This window comes from Pseudomyrmex gracilis, unplaced genomic scaffold, assembly GCF_002006095.1.
Source record: "Pseudomyrmex gracilis isolate BER0280 unplaced genomic scaffold, ASM200609v1 scaffold_1, whole genome shotgun sequence".
NCBI classification, from domain to species: domain Eukaryota; kingdom Metazoa; phylum Arthropoda; class Insecta; order Hymenoptera; family Formicidae; genus Pseudomyrmex; species Pseudomyrmex gracilis.
The window spans coordinates 771,879-792,966 of NW_018020585.1; the positions used below are offsets into that span (position 1 = coordinate 771,879).

The 21,088-nt window shown below is 36.7% G+C and overlaps 1 protein-coding gene across 1 annotated transcript in view; it reads left to right on the forward strand.

The window, feature by feature from the left end:
- Window positions 1-21,088, forward strand: part of LOC109852637 (diacylglycerol O-acyltransferase 1) — an 84,878-nt gene that overhangs the window by 17,716 nt on the left and 46,074 nt on the right. The window contains exons 3-4 of the mRNA XM_020423977.1: window positions 2,176-2,270; window positions 16,280-16,332. Of these exons, the coding sequence (XP_020279566.1) occupies window positions 2,176-2,270; window positions 16,280-16,332 (148 nt within the window). The remainder of the gene's footprint in view (window positions 1-2,175; window positions 2,271-16,279; window positions 16,333-21,088) is intronic.

A 21,088-nucleotide genomic window follows, 5' to 3' on the forward strand; every position in this document is an offset into this window, starting at 1 on the left:
GACGGCTATTCCCGCTGGGGAAAGAAATTTAATATCGTTTCTGCTCACTCGCGTCTCGGAACGATGAGTTTCGATAAGTGTGATATCCCCTTAACTTTCGAGCACTCGAAAAATGTTTTATGAGACTCCGTATGTATACACGCGTATATCGAAATCGAATCGGTTTAATCATTGAACGATCGAACGAATGTGTTTTTTTCTCTTCGAATCTTTTTATTTCGCCAAAATAAATATTTACTTACGAACTAGATCATTAAACGGTAGTTTTTTTGCTCGTGGTTTCGGCAATTTTTTTTTATTATTTATCTTTTTAATAAAACACAAAATGTCTGTAAAATTTCTTCTAGTTTTTGTTATTATAAAATATTACTATTCTCTATTATCTGAGTTCAATAAGTTTGAGAGATGTAAAATAATGAACTGATTGCTTGGTGTACGTTCGGAGAAGATATATGTCAATGTTTGCTTATTTATAGGTTATTTGTGACTGTATTAGGTCACAGAGCTTTAACTATAGCCCAAAATGTTGTGATATTGAAGATGGGGCTTACATTATTGATGTGCGTATTCGATGTTTGTGACACGCGAGACTGTTTTCGTAAATTATCACCGATCAGCTGTCACACGGCGCGTTACACCGTTTAATTATGAACGAGAGTCATATTTTTTACACGCCGCTGTCCAATTATCGTAAACTGCGTCAACATGACGGATTGCATTTTCCCAGAGAGAACTAGGTCAGTGATTGCGCCCCAATAAATATTGTCTCTCTGTAACAACCACTCCCACTTCGAATACTTTAATTACTCGACCCATAAGCCTCGTTTATCATCGTTAACGGAGAGAGGGAGCGTACGACCTAAAGCCATTAATGTACACCGTTACCTTTTTTCGGCCGGTACATCTATCGTGTCTCGCGAGAAAATAATGTTTTCGATGGCTTAGGTCGATACCATTGCAAATTACGTTTTCAGACTAATATTACGATAAAACATACGCAAAACACATATTTTTATTCCACAGTAATGATAACTACCGTCGAATATATTTGTATATCATAAAATAAACAGAAAAAAGAAAACAAAGGTAATTTACGCATGTTATTTGCGAATTATCTTCTCTTGCTGTAATTTTGATTGCGTATCGGCATATATTTGCGAAACATATTAAAATTATGTAAATCCTCTTTGTATATTTTGCCCCGCTCTTTTGTAATCAATATATAGATTTTTATATTATAGACGAATGTGTACACATACAAACATAACGTAATCGACTATCATAATTTAACATATTCCATTTATTTATTACGTTATTCGACGCATCCTGTTTCTGCATAACTTCGTTTGATCTACGTGCAGAAATTAATATATGATTCGTATGAAATTCGTGTGTGTAGAAAATGCCATTTCACGAAATTGCCAATAAATAATCCCAGCACGATTTAGTCGAGGGCATCGTTTATAATATTTTCCGACGTGCGCCATCAAAATAAATCACAGACTCGAATCAAGATCGCAGTCAATCACGAGACAGACGTTTTCTACATTTCCACCGCGCCGGTCTTTCAGGAAAATCGTTTTATTTCCCAGCCATGGATTTTCTCTTTGCATGGTGCGATGTGGCGGTTATTATTTATCACGAAAGAACAAAGGAACGCGCTCAAATCTGCGTCTTCTTTATATTTTCTTCCTTTCTTTTGTTTTTTCTTCAATCATCTCTGTAGAAAAGATCGTACTAAGAAACAAACTATAATAATAATGAAACATTTGCTTCTCGGTTTGTATGTTAATATATCAGTGGTAAACTAAAGATTCTAATGAAGAACGTCGTGTGAAGGTGATTTTTATTTTTTTTCATGTTTATGTTCTTTTTTCATATTTTTCATTTTACGCTTAAACAAGATGTGAAAGTTGCTGAAAAAACAAGTAAATATCTTTCAGCAATTGTATATTTTATTTATTTATATTTGTTAGCATTTTATAATTGATTTGTGATAATACATTATCTCTAATTATATTATTAGACTTAATAGATAGTACATTGCCTTCGTTATTATTGCTGTAATATAAATTATAAATAGTAATGTATATTCAAGTATAAATTATATATGGCAATTATTACATAAAGTGATTTTATAAAAATCTCTCATTTATTTTTTTTATTTTCTTGCAGATATGGTATCAGAGTGGATCCTTGGCAATGGTTTCTTTTTCTCAGTGGCAAAAATGACGGTGGCGAAGAATATCCCTCGTTGTTGCTGATATGCTGTAAGTAAAACTGCCGATGTGTCATTTTAGTTTAATGAAAACGGAGCTGTCAATGCTCGTGACCTCAATTATAAAGTGATCGACAATTATTGTAGAAAGCTTTTGATTGACGTTACTTCGTTCATGTCAACAGAAAAATGTCAGTTAAAAAAATTACTTTTAACATTTCTTCTATTATTAAAAAAATTGACATAATTTCTTTTTCTGCCAACTTAGTTTTCGTGTTTCCATGTTTCCACGTTTTTTTGCCTATATTAAACATTCTATAATATTATTTCTCGGATTGTGAAACTATTAAACACAGAATTAATTTATTAAGTTGGAAAAGACTATAGGAGCGCCGGACGGAAATGTTATTAGATTACAAAATGCATTTTATTGAATTTATTATTTTACATTAAAGTCATACGTTTTTTTCTTAGAATTACGATGCTAATACGAAAAAAATTGATTACGTAAAATGATAAATTAGTGGCCTTGCAATCGTTTTTCTTCAACAAAACCTATAAAATCGAGCTTCACTGAGGGAGAGAAAAAAAACTACAGTTCGGACTCTAAATTCCACTTTATTGTCGAGGACTTTTGCGGTTGGTTCTCTGGTATTCGCGGTAATTCAATTTCTCCGTTTTTCCCGGACGCCATACTTTTTTAATCTTAGGTAACCTATATGTAATGTGAATACATGCTTCTGAACATAACGACATGTAATACCTAGGTGAAAACGCGTAATGACGCGCACCAGTTTACTCTAAAAGAAAAGATAGAAATATTACATGCGTTATTTTATAGAGAGAATGATGAACTATCCGAAAATGTAAAGTCAAATTTTTTCTTGACAGCTGTCCGATAACATTCGATCTGAAACTGGAACATATGTACGTACAAATCAATAATAAACAAAAAAAAACAAAATATCGAGAACGCTAAGAGAAAAAAAGAGTTTGGCAAAATAAAGAAAAATAAAGAAAAAAATACGTGGAATTGCGTCGTTGACAGTGATACAAAACGGGGAAAATGAAAGCCAGTCTGGCAACTCGAGCTTTTGTTTTAGTTCTCTCTCGTTACAGTGCGCTCATCGCAAAATTACAAAAAGGTAGAAACAGTTTGGCGAAGTAATTCCCCATCTCTCCAGAATTTATCGATTCTGAATATTCTCTAGGTGATGTTGGTTATTCAGAAGCGATATTTGAGCGTTTTTGCAACGCGGTGTATAATTTGCTGCGCGTTTGGCGCTTTCGCATTTCCGCCACGCTCGAGAAGTTCTCTCAAAGAATCGTTTTCATAATTTATGATCTGCTGTCTCGGGTGTATCCGTTGCTGACATTATTGTTTCACTCGGTGCCGATGTCTGTGCATCCATTTTCCATTTCGTTAAATATGCGCGCTGTCACGTAGCAAACAATACCAAGCCTTTGTCAGGCTAGCTCAAAGCGAGCGAGTCCAAAAATTCAACGAGTTTCTCACAAACCAAAAATTCAACGAGTTTCTCACAAATGTATAAATTTCAAGATATACGTATCATGTCTTTAAACAGCAAACATATTCCTCGCGTATTGTCCCTTTAGTGTCGCAAAGTGCGCTCGCTTGTTGCGTTTTCACCCGAGGTTGCTGCATCATAACTTACATCCGTGCAATAACCGAGCACATGTGCAGTTGCGAGCGCAACTTTCATGCACGATGGTTGCAGACTAGACATTCAAACTAAAAAAAAAAAAAAAATTGCGAAAAGCTTTGAAAGTTTAATAACTTATAAAGTAAAATATATAAAACATTGCAGAATTTAATAACATGAGTTTTTCTCTCTTTTATTACTTGAGATTCTAATACGAAAATAGTAAGAGAAATTTATGTTATAAATCTACTTTTTTGCCATTTATATCTTCTGTTACAATACAGATTTATTAGATAGCGTTAAAAATAAGAGTAACTCGCGTCTTTCTATCAAAGCGTTATTAGAATTGATTATTATTTTGAGGATTTTTCTTAATTCCGCGTTTTAAGAAAGAAACATTTATATAATTTATTTTCCAAATAGTTATTTTTCTGTTATAAGAATTTCAATCTATAAAGCAGATTGAACGCAGGAAGCTTGTGTCAGACAAGCCGCCACGGAGGGTTGCATCATTTACACATAAGGGAAGGTAATGCTCATGGGAAACTACGGCTAATAGCTCCCGTATTTTAGAATCTGCACCGTGCGCTGTTGCTTCTTCCAACGGGATACTAAACTCGTTTTCTTTTTACAGCCAACCCTCAGCTTTCTTTCTGCCTGCTCCCACGACGCCTTCCACGGGAGCAGACAGGATGTTTTGTTCCTCGTATCCCGCGCAACCCTTCGCATAATAATTTTCATTGCGAGCGCGAGCCGAAATTATTTTTTAAACGGAAATCTCTCAACGAAGTCGCTTTGTGATTAGGATGTTAATTATTCGGTAGATTAAATTATTTAGGAAGTGCTTCTCCCGGAGAAAGAAAGAGGACGTAGTTTTATTTTAATTTGGGTCAACTATATTTTTTTTTGTAGTATTATTATATCTTTATTGAACTTGCACGACTTGTCAACTGGAATAGCGCAATCAAATGCGAAAGTTCAACGGATTTCAATAGATCGGTATATAAAAAATATATAGAGAGTTTGAAAAACATAGGATTGGAATTCTGTTGTGTACCTTTCAACGTGAAAAACACTGAGCTAATAAAGTGCAGTTTGTTACCAATGTAAAGAATATCTATAGTTCATATATGTTATTTACTTGTTTTTTATTTGGATGTATATATTTCTAGATGTGACATTATTTGACAAACATTTTGCTATATATTATAATATGTACATATATACGTGTATATATATATATATATATATATATATATATATAAAGTTTATTTTATATTATGTTTATTTTATAACGTTGAGACGAAAAAAACGTAGGTCGTTACCTACTATTAAAATAATTTATTAGATTATCTATTTTCTGATTTGTGCTTTTCCTTATACATGTACATTATTGAACTTTTACGTTAACCAATAATTAAATATCTTTATCACAATGTAAAAATAAACATTTTCAGTGGTTTATTTCTTCTTTCGAAATATAATTTATTCAAAGCAAATTACTGAGGATAGAAATACCTATAATAATTTAATTTAGCTACAAATAACGTCACAAAAAATGACACAAAAAACGAAGAATTATATAAAATCGAACGTCGGCTTATCTTTTGTTCTTTCGGTTTAGACCTTCGGGGCTTGTACATACGTCCGGTACGTGTAGCGGGCGTCCGTTTAGCGGTTTTCCGAAAGTTCCGAGACAGGAAGTTCCACGGTAACTTAAAGTTAACTGTAACTCAATGCTCACGGCCCTCGAGCTGCGTAACGAGTACGGGGGCTAAATGTGAAAGGGTGTACCGACCATTGCCGACTACCAAGCTAACCGCTCGTGATAGCTCACTGGCGCGGGCGTGAGGGTTTGTTCTCATAACGTCGGGAACATCGTCGGCGCCCTGCCGCGCCTTGGCGTATCTTACTCTCTGTTGGCCGAATGTTTAAGACCAAACCCAGCGCGAGATTTGCATGCCATGTCTGTGGATTCCACCGCGGCGCGCCAGAAGCAACCGCGCCGCGGTAAAACAATTAACAATGTCTGCTGTAACAGTTGATCTTCCCGTACGTGCTGGTCCGCGAAAACCTATCCTTGGATACAATAAGTTTAGCTAAAACATCTCATTTTAAAGTTTCAAATAAAAATAATATTTGTTTATAATATTTATACGCACACATATTTAGTTTTATTTTAATATTTATTTATTTAGTTTCAATTTTGATACTTGCATATATGTTTACACACAATGCATTTTTTACTTATATTATTATATACGTGAAAAATTTATATATTTTTTTGTGTATGAACAAACGCAAAACTTAGAAAAACTTTTTATGACGCGTCACAGCCAATTTAGAACTAGACGTTATGTACGTGTGTTTGCGTATGTTCTTTTCTCGCATTCAGTCGTATAATTTTTTTGTTCCATTTCTACGACATTTTTATAGTTTTCCTCAGTTGTGCCACGCGTTTTAGTAGTTCAGATACAAAACTTCTTTTCAGCGCCAGCTCTTTATTAATATTTTAAACTTAGTTATACTTTGTTCCACTTGCCGCAATTTCTTTTTATCTTTTTGTTTCAATTTAATGAACTAGATTCTTCAGAGTAACAAATATTAATTAAAATATTAGAAATATAACGATATAAAAAAATAATAATTTATTCTTTTAACAGTGTATTAATAACATATCATTCGATTATTTTTGTAAGTTTTAAACCAATTTATATTATATCTGAAAAAATTTCGTACCTATTGAACGGTTGAAAAATTGATCTTTGTGTTTTCTTACCAAATACTATGGTAGGTAAAACAATTCAAACTTTTTTCGTTATCTTGTGTCCAATTGTGCCGTTAAAATTACAGAGGTACCGCTAGAGAGTTTCACGAGAAGTAAAATTTTAAAAGGGCCGGTGCGACCGAGCTATTCTGTCGTCAGCGGTGTGAGAGAACTCGCATGATAGGGATCGCTTTCGCGTTAATTTCAAAAAGCGAATCTCCGGGCCAGGTTTTCACGCCGGACGTGATGTTATACGTTTCGCCATTCGTGGTGGTCATTAAAGCGCGGAATGGAAAACGGAGGAGCAGGCCGTCATATATATGAATTACTTAATCCGTGCACGGTGCAGCACGGCGCGCGAGTATAATCGAATTAAATGCGAGATTGCCCTCGCGGATCCCTCCGCACGCATTTGCGCTGTTTGCGTATCTTCCCCGTTTATTGTCTATACCCTCGGCCGAGCTAAACGTAGACTTATTATACAAGTGCGCATCGACCCGAGCCGTTGTGCGCTTTTTTTGTGCTCCTCTCTCGTGCACTTCTGATTAGAGATACGGCGGCGCTGTGTGTACATTATCATTCTTCCGCGTGCTCTTCTTTTTCATTAGAAAAATCAGCACGAAAGATAGGAACGTTAAATCACACTGCATCATTAGAGCGTGGATAAAATAACGCGCTGAAATTTTTTTGAGATTACATATTATATATGTTGCACATATATTATTACAAAAATTACAGAAATACGTATCCACAAATTTAGATATACGCCAAAAGAAGAAAGAGATAAGGAAGTGAGAGAATGTATGTGCGCAGTTCTATTTATTGATCGGGTAAATAATTAATAAGTTCCGGATAATATATTGGATGACTGACGTGATGAGTATGAACGACAGAAGCTGAAATAGGATATGAAAAATTCACCTATATCCTTTTTCTCAAAAATCACGAAGAAAACCGCAGAGTAAGCAAGAGAGAAAAAAGTACATAGACATGTGTGATTTTTTCATATTGATTTCTCTAACGCGCGACTTGGACATTATTTTATTTTACAAAATGTTTGTTATGTACAAATTAAACTTGGAATAATAATATATAAAGTGTATAATATGTAAAGTATTGGAACACTACAACACACAACTTCGGAATGTTTATCCATTATTTTACCATACTGTTTAAAATTGATTATTAATGTAATTATAAATTGCTCGAAAATTCTTAACAGATATTAAAATGAAATATTCCGTTACGGAAGAATTAAGAACATTATGAGCTTTTTTCATGACGATAATAAGCTCTAGAGGTAAAAGGCCTGGAAGATCATTCTGCCGCAATCGTTTCAGAATTGCGTTTATAAATCTCTTCTGTGCGTTGCGCCCGAGGACGAAAACAGGGTACCGCCGGTTAAAGCTCACGGAAGCCTCCAGTTCAAGCGGCGCGCAAGCCCACTTCTGGATTAAGGAGGTATAAAGAAAGATAGAGTGGAAAAAGGACTTGCCCGGTAAGGGAGTGAGAAGTAGAGGCCTGGGGAGTGAAAAGAAAGAACGAAAGAGAAGGGCGGCGCCGTATATANTATATATATATATATATATATATATATATATATATATATAAATTGTATATATATATGTATGTATATATTTTGTACATAGAGTCCACTGAAGTCGGAAGACGGGGTATGAAAAGGAGCGATTTTCCGTCCGCGGTTTACGTTGCCTTTTTATCGCCAGTAGCGGGTGGCGCCGGCACCGTCACTAGCCGGAGGGTTGTCGAGAGTAGCCTGAACTGCGAGCGTCGAGTGCTAATTACGAATAATTATGAGTGCTAATTAAGGCCTTCTTTTGCCACGTCGTCTCACGGCGGCGCGTCAGCGTGCGACACACGCGCGCTTTTATGTCTAGTATAAAACCCGCGCTAACGCTCGAGATGTAAAAATAATCGGTTTAAAGATCGCGTAAAACGTTTTTAAAAAGCAAATTGAAATATTTGATATACGGTGCGATAGATATTTACACACACACACACACACTCTCTCTCTCTCTCTCTCTCTCTCTCTCTCTCTCTCTCTCTCTCTCTCTAAGCGGTGTTCTTGTTTAATTAAGATGCACACAACATGTGTACATCCGATTTTATTGTCTTTTAAATCGAACTTTATTATTAGTGAATTTCCATGCAATTTTGACAATTAAATGAAGATAAGAACGCAAACTGGAGTTAAAAAAGTAGAAATAATATCTATTGAAATATCTATTTATTGAAAGAAGTATATCTCGCGACAATCTTCATATTATCTTTAATTACTATATTACCAAGGAAAGATGAGAGTAGGAACGCGGCAATAAGACGCGCCGCTCCGCTTGCCGGCGTTTATCAAACTTTCATGAAACGCGTCGGAAGAATGTCGCCAACTCGATGTCAGAATCTAATTAAGATCCGCCCTACCGGGATTTGATATCTCTCTCTCTCTCTCTCTCTCTCTCTCTCTCTCTATCTATCTATCTATCTATCTATCTATATATCTCTCTCTCACTCTCGCTCACTCATCTCTGTCATTTCGCGAGCTGCGCTAGCCGCCTGAGACGCTTCGAAAGATAGGAGAAGACTCACCGTGAAAAAGTAAAAGTCTTAATTAGCGGCTGAGATCGGAGTGGTGTTCGAGGAGGAGGTCGATTATCTCCGAGCCTGCGGATACTGCTACATTCGCTGTCGCTGTCTATCTCGTACCGACGTACGATGCTACGTTCTTTCCTCGTGTTTCTCTCTCTTTTTCTCGTTCCGATGAGACCTCGGAAAAATTTCATCCCGTTAACACGATGGCCTCGTCGTTATGTGGCAAATCACCGCAATCCTTTAAGGCATCCCTTTCATTCCTAGCAAAATATGTGTCGCGGCGTGAAGGCAATTTCTTTCGTTTGCTTTTACGTCTAGCTTTTGGCACATTCATGACCCAAGGAATACATATCTGCTGCAATTTATCCGTTTTAAGAGGGTAAATTCTTTATGCGCACAAGAAAAAGCACTATTTTTATCATTATCAATCACTCATTTCATCACGCTGAAAATATCGGAGATGTAAAATTAGTATCCTGGTAATAAAATTCTGTAGTTATTTTGACTAAAGTTCTCGCTTTATTTTGAGTGATTTCTCAGATAAAAAAAAATTAATAAAAAAAATGTTTCGCTGAACAATCTCAGACTGGAGTTTAAAAACTAGGGTAAACCCCTTTTGCTTTACAACAAATATTCAGATCGTAATAGATCTGAATTGCCTAATAGCTTTATTTCAGGAAACTTTCTAAAAGTGTACCAGTTTAGTTAGTTTTTTTGCGAGATAAAATAATTTATTTTGCTTCTCGTAAAAAAAATACGTTTCTTTTTGTCGCAATAATAGCTCTTGTTTGCTTTTGCACTGAGTCTTATAACGTATTGCATGGCAAACATTTAAGAATAAACAAGCGTGACACCAAACAGCCCGAAATATTTCATTGATTTTTCGACGCTGACATTCGCCGGCGTTTGTGCAATAAAACGCACTCGGACGTTGGCCGCCGTTCACAACGTCGACGTATCATTTTAACGGCGACTGTCCATCAGCTCGTAAATCCGACTCGCGCTCGCCGTGAAACAAACCGTTACTCGTGAAACATTGTTTTTGGAATATCAGGTAGAGTTCAAGAAGATCAAAGAAAAAATGCATATGCTTGTGACGAAATTACGGGGCGCAATCGCCGCGACTCGGTTTGCTACGCGCAATTTTTTTGTCACCCATTAACCCTCTCACGCCACCCTCGCCCCTCTCGTCAAAGCCCATTTTTTTCACGCTTAATTCCTCTCGGACGAAGTGAACTCTGAGGGCTTTCGCGATCATGCCCCGCGGTCCGCGTGAAAAACTGGGCGAATTTCCACGACGAAAAGAGTTCCATTAATATCTATTAGCGAGCCGTGCTCGACATCGGCCGGATTTATACGTCTCTTTTCATTCTTCGCTGTCTGCCTTTCTTTCACTATCTCTCCTTCTCTCTTATTCCGAATCCCTTCCCGAACCTCTTCTATCCAACCGACGTATCGACGAAGAAGAAGAAAAAAGACGCGAAAACGGGTGAGAAAAAGTCGAAGGTGTTCTGAAATATGAGACGTCGTTTGTTTTCATTAATTAACGCCAACGCTGAAGTGCCAGACACCAAAACCGATACGTTTTCCGGATTATCAATATTCCGGCAACGATGCAAGCCCTCGTCGTGTGTTCACGACCAGTTTTCATTTTCACGCACTCCTATTTCTGCTTCACGTATTCCATCATGAGAAAACACACAGGAGAAAGTTTGTCCCGCAGCGCTTTACGAGTTCTATGGTTAGACTTTTGAATGTGACATAATTAGTGCACGGTTTACATATTGCAACTTGAAAACAAAGTTTTATTATAAACTACAAACATACAAGCAAATTTATTTTTTCGTCATGCTATATTTTATAATGTGTTTAAATACATTTATATGTTACATCTGAAAAAATAAAGAGATGTAGATCCACAATAAAAGAACACAAGATAAAGACAGACTCGAATGAGAGCCAAAAAACAGAAGTGATAGTGTGTTTAAATAAATTTATTTCCAACATATTATGACAGACGTTTTTTTGTGACGTTTTCAACCGTGAGATTTTGTGATATATACATTTTACTGATTTATTTAATTTATTATGATACTTTTACTAAGAGCATCAGTTACATCACACAACGTTCAGATTTTTAACATATGCTTCTTTTTTTTATGCTTCTTATTTTCTTTATTGTCACTTGTATCTAACGTTACATAAATAGAAGCATCATCGAAGCGTTTTCACTGGTGCGTCTTATTCACCGGGCAAAGGGGATTGTTTTCGTCGCTTTATTTCAATCCTCTTATCAAAGCGGCCGTGCTTCCAATTTCCCGGGTGCTTTCATGCACTTTGAACGATGCGCTTAATTCACCGAATAAACGCCTCTCCTGTGCTTTTTCTCTCGCTCAGCCACGCGCGATCGTAATTTGCTCGAAAAAGCAGTACCTACGAATCGTCCGTGGTCGAGGCCAAAAAGCGGCAGTGACTCGTGAAGCGTGTTCGAATTCAAAAGGCTCGTAATTAGTCGACGTGAGCATGTTGGAACAATCGTCGCTTGACCCTCGTCCATCGCACTCTACAACGGGCCGGTTTGAAATGTCTTTCCATCCGAAACCTTCGTTTCCGGCAGCAAAACACAGAAAAAACGAATGAAAATCGACATAAATAAATAAAAGGTCGGAAAACTCTTGGAAACGTGCACGCGAACAAATAACTGCATTTTGCATCAAAACTATTTGTAACGTCACTATATGGTTAATTTTATTTGAACAAAAGTAGATTTTTTTTCGCTTCGTCATAATGCGTTTGTTATCGCGGAATGCGACAGCAGAATATATAACATTAATGTAAATTTTGATATACGTGAGCAACAAACAAGCGAGGTCGATTATCCTCTTCCGTAACATTTGTTCTCGTAAATCAACTTATCATAGAAATTTGTCCGGAAAACGGGAAAATATTCATTGAGCTGCATAAAGTGATAATGACGTCATTATCAAAGTTCACAAAATGTCTCGGAAATGAGCTTGCCTGTATTACTCGTTCAATAGGATGAGAGATTACAAAAGCCGTGCTTGATTTATCGAATAAAACACGTTTTATGCAACAAAATGAGAAAAATTATAATTTTCTGTGCTTTATTATATGATTTATTATGACGATACGTATATTCGTGCGCGCAACATCTTTTGCATTGAAATATTCATCCCGTTAATTGAAAATTTAATTAATCGTTGGAGTGACTTGACTTTTCAAGCAAAATAACATAAGGAAAAAAGTTCGATAACATGGCAATTACTGCATCTCTAATTATGCCTAATGTGTTCTTAATTGCCTGCTTTACATTTTATATATGTCACCTACTCGTTACATTTGTTTTCTTTGTTAGCTTAAATTAATTTGGGATTAGCATGCCGTAAAGCTCGACGCAACGTTTACGTACTTAATAACAGCTGTAAAAACAAAAATATTCACATGTAGTCATTACAATAACATATGATAGTTGCGTGTTGCAAAACACGGATAATTATGCAGAATGCTATACGAGTTTGTGACCTATATTTTGTAATATAATTTTTTCATGCAAATACTTTTGTTACGTCTGATGGTATATGCGGTTGGTTTTCTTTGTGAGCATGAACATGACTTAAAATAATAGTGCGGCATAATATGCTGAGGCCACGTATGTTCGCTGTTTAAAAAAAAAATAGCTTTCTCTATTCATAATGTGAATGGATACACCAAAGCTGTGTGCGCTATGTAACGCTATGTTCGCTATGTTCGCTAGCGATAGATTCCGTCGTGGAGTGTTTGGCTCTCAGCTTAAAATCAGCATCAGCTGTTGACCCGACTATGAGACCTGGCAGATTCACTCGACTTGCGCAGCGTGACGTCCACGTGCCGAGATCTAAAGTGAGTTGCTTTCACCAATGCTCGATCGTATCCAGGAACCAGAACATAACGTTTTACAAACCTGTTACATTTAACGTTCGTCACGCAACAACTCGACTTTTATACTGCACACATTTATTTCCGAAGTGATTGGAAATTAACCAAGTAAACTACTTTTATTTAACTCTCATCCTACCAGAAAAAGCGTGTGTAAATAATCACAATCGATTCACTCGATATTGATTGTTGCCACTTTTATCTCGACGCTGAGTGGACGTTTCTAGGATGTGTTTCTCGATTCATGTCATACATATCAAGATGCACGGTAGTGTCTCGCGCCAAGTTTACGTGAACCGAAGTCGCGTTCGAACGGCGCGAGGCACTCGTGCATCTTATACGCGAAATTCATGCGATTGAAAATGGAGATCTTCATGGAGCACTATCTCAAGAACGACTGAACCGATCACTTTCGTTTTAGTCTAAATCGCTTCAAAACAAAAAACACTAGAAAACAAAAATATTCTTGCGTTTCTTAAAGTCACGTAACAGAGAAGAGAGGAAAAGCCCCACGTGACTAAATATATATTGTAGATATAGAATATTATATATAATATTGTCTGTTTTACTTTTTTCCCTGACCTTACTTTAATCACGTTTTTAAAGACACGTGACTAAAGTACAGTCATGTTACTTTACTCACGTGTTGTTTTTTCACTCTCCCTTTTTTCTATTTTTCGAGTTTGAGTTTCATGCGTTATTTCTGACATTTCTCATATGTACATGTGTATTATATGGTTTGTAAGACGTATAAACATGTAATTTATTATATATTTATAATATTATACTTTATATTGTATTATATGTATTATATACATACTACAGTAATGTCACTGACCTCCGCCGCGCGGCCTTGGCGCGGTCACTGACCTCGGCCGCGCGGCCTTGGCGCGGTACTGACCTCAGCCGCGCGGCCTTGAGGGGTCACTGACCTCGGCCGCGCGGCCTTGGCGCGGTCACTGACCTCGGCCGCGTGTGTACGGTAGGATCACTGACCTCGGTCGCGCGACCGCGGCAGAGTCACTGATTTTGGTTGTGTGATTACGGTATACATATATATATATATATATATGTGTGTGTGTGTGTGTGTGTTATATATAGATGTAGAATATTTTATATAATATATAATATTTTATATATATATAATATATATAATATTACATATAATATTATATACTAGAATATTATATATAATATATATAATATTCTCTTTTTTACTCTTTTCTGTGTCATGTGACTTTAGTCATGTGTTGTTTTTTCCTTTTTTTTTATTTTTCGAGTTTGATTTTTATGCGTTATTTCTGACATCTCTCATATGTACATCATGTGTATTATATTGTTTGTAAGACGTATATACTAGCTGTCATCGCGGTGACAGGTTGTGTTTACTGGCATAACACGTTAAAATAGAAACAATAATAGCGTGCGCGTAGCGCGCGCTTGTGTTGTGTGCTAATATTAAAAAAATAAAACAATTTTGAAAGAAAGTACAAAGTTTGAGCAAAATATGATATAGGCGGTTTTTACTTTTTATAAGACGAGAATTTTACTTTTTTATTGAGATGATAGCTAGATGTTTCTCGGAGTTGAGAAGATTACATTTCTGAGTGGAAGGAGAGAATAATGCGTAACTTTTATTAAAACAGTATAACTCGTAATATTAAAATATTTTGATGCCGCGGGCGCTTGCATTTCTGGATCTCCAGATTTCTTCGACGCGATGCCTTCGCGGTTCGCAGAATTCTGCGAGTTTGCCTATCATCCGGTTGCATCTTTTAAACTTATTTAAGTTACGCCCATATTTTATCCAAGAACGGACGATGCCTCGAAGAATACGACGAGCCAGTCCGCAGCGAAATTTCACTGAGCTATAGCTACCGCCATATCGCGTGTGTCCCATCCACATCGAAAATCCACGTAATCTTCCGAAGTGTCCGCAAAGCGATGCAGAGAAACGATAAGTGGAACGGTGTGAAATAAAAAGAGAAATTTTGTGTTTCGTCAAATCCGCCGTTGGGAAATCGATTCTCGAGTAATCCCGTTCGGTCGTAATTTCGTATACGATATTGAATCCGATTTAATATCGAACTGCGTGCCTTCGCTTGCAAGTTGAAGTTTGCAACCGGATATTATCTTCACAGTTACTGCAATCAATTAATGCCATTTTCTTTGCTGAGTTTTTTCTCAAAATAGATTATATCACTTTGCATGTTCTACGTCTTCAATTACAATTAAATCCGTCTAATTTGCTTAATTAAAATAAATCAAAGATTTATCTTACTTGAATATTTAATTTTTCTCGTATATATAGATATTTGTGACATTGTACTTTATACATGTGAAATGACATTACATGTTGAATTTAAAAATAAAAATAGTTTTAGATACATACATATAATAGATTATGTTTATTGCTTGTCTTGAAATTTTCGGAATGCAGCAGTTTGTTGGCATTCAGCAGTAGAAACGCAATTTCGCACAGACGATTCTGCAATAGAAATTTGGATGTATAAGCGATTACGAAGCACGCGCATTTCTCGTTCTTATTTCGCGAATAGAGTTGGAATCGGGGACGATATTGTTTTCCGCGAGCTCCCCGGGCGCGCGCGCGCCGGGCTCGGCGTACGCGACGTCCAATCGTACTTCCGCTTTATATCGAGTGCTATTTTGGATGATTTATCGACGAGGCGCTTTCGTCGCTGCTAGCTCGATATCGGCTTCCTCTCGTTTTTTTCCCTCCCTCTCGATCACCGGCAGCGTTTATCCTCGCTGCGCAGCCTTCGCCACACTCTACTCTCGTTTCCTCCTCCTCTTTCTCGTTCTCTTCGTTCTTTTCTCTCACTCGCTTCTGTACCATCACTCTGAGTGACAAGCCTTTGTCACTTCCTCTCTTCAACCCGCGCAGCTGCGATCGGTCGGCTGTGCACTTCGAAGTTCAGATCGGTTTTAAAAAGCGAGAAGAGGAAGGAAATAGAATGGGAAGGAGAGTGCGAGAGAACAGGGAAACGACAAATTCGGACGAGGAGAGAGACGACAACGTAAAGCTGTATGATCGATATAAACGACCTCTTTTTGTTTGTTTTTTAGATTCTACCGTGCCGGTGGCCCTTTGTCTGCTGATCGAGAAAGGACTGTCTGTGGTGAGTGAATTTTTCTTCCAAATATTTTGGTATACATATGTATAAGAGGCGCGCGAGCGGAAAGTGAGCAAATCCAATATCCGGGTAATCGACTGAACGATAGTCGCGCGATACCGCAACTCGTTCGACAAGGGAGGCGTTACATTGTAATTTATTGTCTCTAATAGCGTCGATGCTTTCGCATTGTATCGATTTGAAATAAAAGAATCGGCGAGGTCGCATCAGCAACAGCTTTGTAAAATTTTACGTGCGATTAATTCATTTGTTTTCTCTCTATGCGATCGACAAAATACGCATTGTAGAATTATTCACATAGTTTTTATTAATAAAGAAGTAGAGCATTTTACGCGGAACATTTTAAATATTTGTATAAAATGGTATTTAAAACATTATATAAGTAAATAAATGAAATGTTATAACGCATTTTATGATGTTTGTAATCCACAAATCTAATTTACAGGCGATTTATCTTTAATTATAAATATTTACAGATATTTCTAGCTAACTTATATTGTATTTAGAGCAAAAATCATAATGCTAACAAAGGCTTGATGATAACAAGCGCTATTGTCTTTGAAGTTCGCGCTTCGAAATAAAAATACGAAAATAAATACGTCCGAGTTTCATTTGTATGAAATCCTAGGTGATCAAGAACGAGGAAGAAAATTCTCGCCTCGAAGAAAAGTATCCGCGTCTGTGTGCTTTTCCGCTTCTTGCAACATCCGCGGCGAACATTGAAGAGAAACCAAAAATAAAGAGAAAGACAAAGTCAAAGAGAAATAAACACGAGAAACTCAGAGACACACATGCGCTTTTCACTTCTGACTGACCACTTTTTTTCCAGATAGCGGGACAGAGAGAACTTTAAATTAATAATGATATGGAGAACACTCGCGCGACGTAAAACTTTCCGTGTAACTATAGGAAAAAATAGAAAAACAACATCAAGGGAGACGTTTGTTACTCTTTTCCAAATTCTCGTTTAGACTTTTATATCGTTAAATTGTTGACTTCACTTCTGCGTACAATATTCAGAATCCTTGTATTTATCATACAACGCAATAAACATTTTGTTTCATGAACTATTTTAGTTTGCATGAGAAAGAAAGAAATATTTTTTTATTATTTTTCTCCCTGTTCGTGTATTTTATTCTCTTGTCATGACAAATACTCAAGATTCCATTTAGATGTGTGTGTTTATCTTTTTGTATTTATCTTTTATATTTTATCTTTCCTTTATATTTTTCATTGTACGAATTCTAACAAACTTAAACATAAAGGAAAAATAAATAAACACTTTTATGTCACAACTGTTTTCATTAAAAATAAATTGAACTTTGAAATGATACTCTTTCACGATAATTACGTTATCAAGCATCGCGGTCTGACAATGAAACTTTTACTACTCCCCTTAGACAGCAGTAACGCCTAGGAATACCACTTAAAGTTAGTACCCAGATTATTGGCCGTAACTCGAACGAAGTTTAGCGGACAAATCAATTCGATCGGTTGGCGATTCCATGGCCCAGCAGATAAGAGCGACGATATTTTTCCCGGTGCCGACGGTGAAAGTCGACGCGTGTGCGCGCACGATGCCATATATAGTCCTTTATCTGCACCGATAATGCCAATAGGCGGGATTTTAACGTTGAGTCTCTCGCACGTTGCTCCCTTATCTTTGAGTCGTAAAGGTGATCGCTGAGCGAGTTTCCGATCATCGTCGCAACGTAAACGTTGATTCTAACTATCACGCGTATTAGCGATGCTGTAACAGACTCTCTCTCTCTCTCTGCGTCGTTGTGTATTCCCTTACGAGTACGTGTTCGCCAGTTAGCTCTGTATCGTACAAGTTACGTCTGCGACGTAAACGTACCTACCAAACAAGGTTACATTATCAGTAATTGTTTGACGATGAAGTAAAAAACTCTTCTTTTTCTTCAAAGAAAGCCCGTTCTCAATTTCAATATTAATTCAGGCTCATATATAATAATACTCTTATGCAGAGAGTTACAGCCGTATCTGAATTATTTCACACGCATTACGTAATCGCAATGATACATAATCAGCTCGATACCTGTAATTTGCAATGTCCAAGCATCGTATTCAATTTGCACGGCTTCCTTTCCTGAAACGGAATATCGGCATTGACACATAAACGATATCTAGACACGCAATAATTACAGACCTTGCTGATTAATCGTTGTTCGCTAATCGACTAATAATTTGGCTAATGATGAAAATATAATTACAACGTTGTATGAATAATCCGATCGTTAGCACCGGGCCGTACGCGCAGTATTCTGTATGAATAATATGTAGCAAATTAATTCTCAGACCTCCACCGCATCGAACGCGCGGATAACTTATGCTTGCGTTTTCGCATGCATTTCGCGTGCATTTACGTGATCGCGCTTACATTCGAATGAAATTGTCAGGTTTTATTATGCGACCTGCTCGCGCAATTTATTCTGTTCAATAATTTAACGCGCGGCGGCTACCCTATACATACATTTGATGACACGGAAAACTTATCGGGTTACGTTTGTTTGTCGGGTTGTAATTTTTTTTTTTTTTTTTTTTTTTTTACCGCCATGTCAGCCGCGACAATGATATGTACCGGCCGGTAAAAGTATGACCGTTATGATAAATGTATACATTTTCAAAATGTAGTGGTCCGACTTTATTCACGCTTATCTTTAGCGAGTAAATAGCGCAAATAAATATGTCACATAATCAAATGTTTTCATTTATCAATGCGTTACACTGACGTTACGATATAATGACATAATTTAAAGACTGTTTTAGTAATTATAACATCGCTTAAATTAGGAATAAACGTGCGCATCGACTTTCAGTCAAATTCTCACATTAACCTAAAGTTTCGTCTGTCATGCGTTAAATATACATTGTGACAAGCATTTATAAATTTCCTTGTCATCAATTTTGCCTTCTTCGTCTCCTTATTAAGCTTACATCATGATGAAACGAATACGAGAGAATCGTGTTAATTCTACTGTATTTTCCCGCGCGGAAAAGTACGGTGTACGTCGCATAAATGTTTAGGCATGCAATATGCCGGGGATCCGTATCAAATTCATAGCATTCTTTTGTACATCATAATTGGGTCAAGCGTAAATATTTGACCGGACAGGAAACGTTGAGCTTCGCCCGTTTTCAGCGTTGCCTTGTGAATGCCGAGTGATGTTTGAATCGCGAGAGATCCTTTTATAACCGTTAGCAGCTGCTCGTCATCGCTTGTTCGTTACACATTTTTCCAATTTCATTATTTTAAAAATACATGCGCGTTGCACACACACACACACACGTTGTTTGCCTTTCTACCGTGTATATATGTATAATTCGCATTTTTATTGAATTAGAAAAAAAAATATTTACGCACACACATATGAAACATTGCGCACACAGAAATTTGAGCATTTAAGATTGTGAATTATGCCAATAACTGAAGTATTGTAAATTGCCAAGCTCTTTTAGTCTTCTTCATCTCACGAGAGAGACCGGAGCTCATTAATTACTGCAGGATTCGGCAGACAACGCGCTTTCGACGAAGAAATTTCTTCTTAACGATCCTCCGAAGATCGTGCATTCTTCACCAGCTGAGTTCCAAGGGAGCTGTAAAACTGCATTCTTTATGAAATCTATCTTTAGCCTTTAGAGATAATTACTTTAGGTACAAAACTTCGCGAAGTGCGCGAACGAAGGGTGAGTCGCCGGTTTTTTTTGCAGCACACAATGCGCGCTCTGCACGCGGCAACGAAATATATTTTCCGAACGACGAGTGTTTCTCACCGCGAACACATCGGCGTTTGTTTTCGCGCCATAATAACTCGCCGGTGATAAATCACGCTCATACGATACTTTGTCAAACTGGTCTGACAGCGCGTTTAAATAATTAACCTTTTGTCCCAGACGGGTGTGTAATTTTTTATTGAATCCTGTAACAGAGAGGCTCAGCCAACTGTGCGATCTCGCACGTATATGAAATAATGTGATTCAATTTTGTGAGCGCTGATGACGATGGTGATTTATATTGGCTCTTTTGTAATGCGTTTTGTCCTAATAATTAATCTCACACTTAAATATTTATAATTTTTATACTTAATATTTATAAATTGTCTAACATTGAATATTTATATTAATTTATTAATGATCATCTTTTTTTCTTTTGTTCTCTCTCTCATAGTTAAAAAATAGCATTTTAAAGAGAGATTAACATCGAAACTCGAGGGTATTTAATCTTAGTAATCAATAATCTTCTAATCAATATTTATTACTTTTCCGCGTTACTGATTTTTCACTTGTGATTTGTGCTTGATAGTTTGAGAAACTCAAATATATTGCGTATATTTTTGATATTTCGGAATTATATGTACAAAAATTGCGTAAAATCAATATCGCACTTGTAACGCATTGCGTTTAGTACTATATAAAACTAACGATCGGAAAATAGAGAGTTTTTTTTATGTTCGTTTGGTAATACTATCTTGAAATTTTTTATTATTAATAATACAAATGGTAAATGATATCATGTTCACATTTTATCAATCAATCAATCCACCATACTGTAACGTGAGACAAAAGTTTAAATAATCCACTATTGTGCTGTAACAACGTTTAACTTTATATAAATTTTGCCGCAGGTGTGCCGGATTACATCTCGCTTCCGACATATCACGCATACCAACGTGGCAGTGATTTACACGTATCAGAATCCTGTAGATTTTCAGTCGAGCAC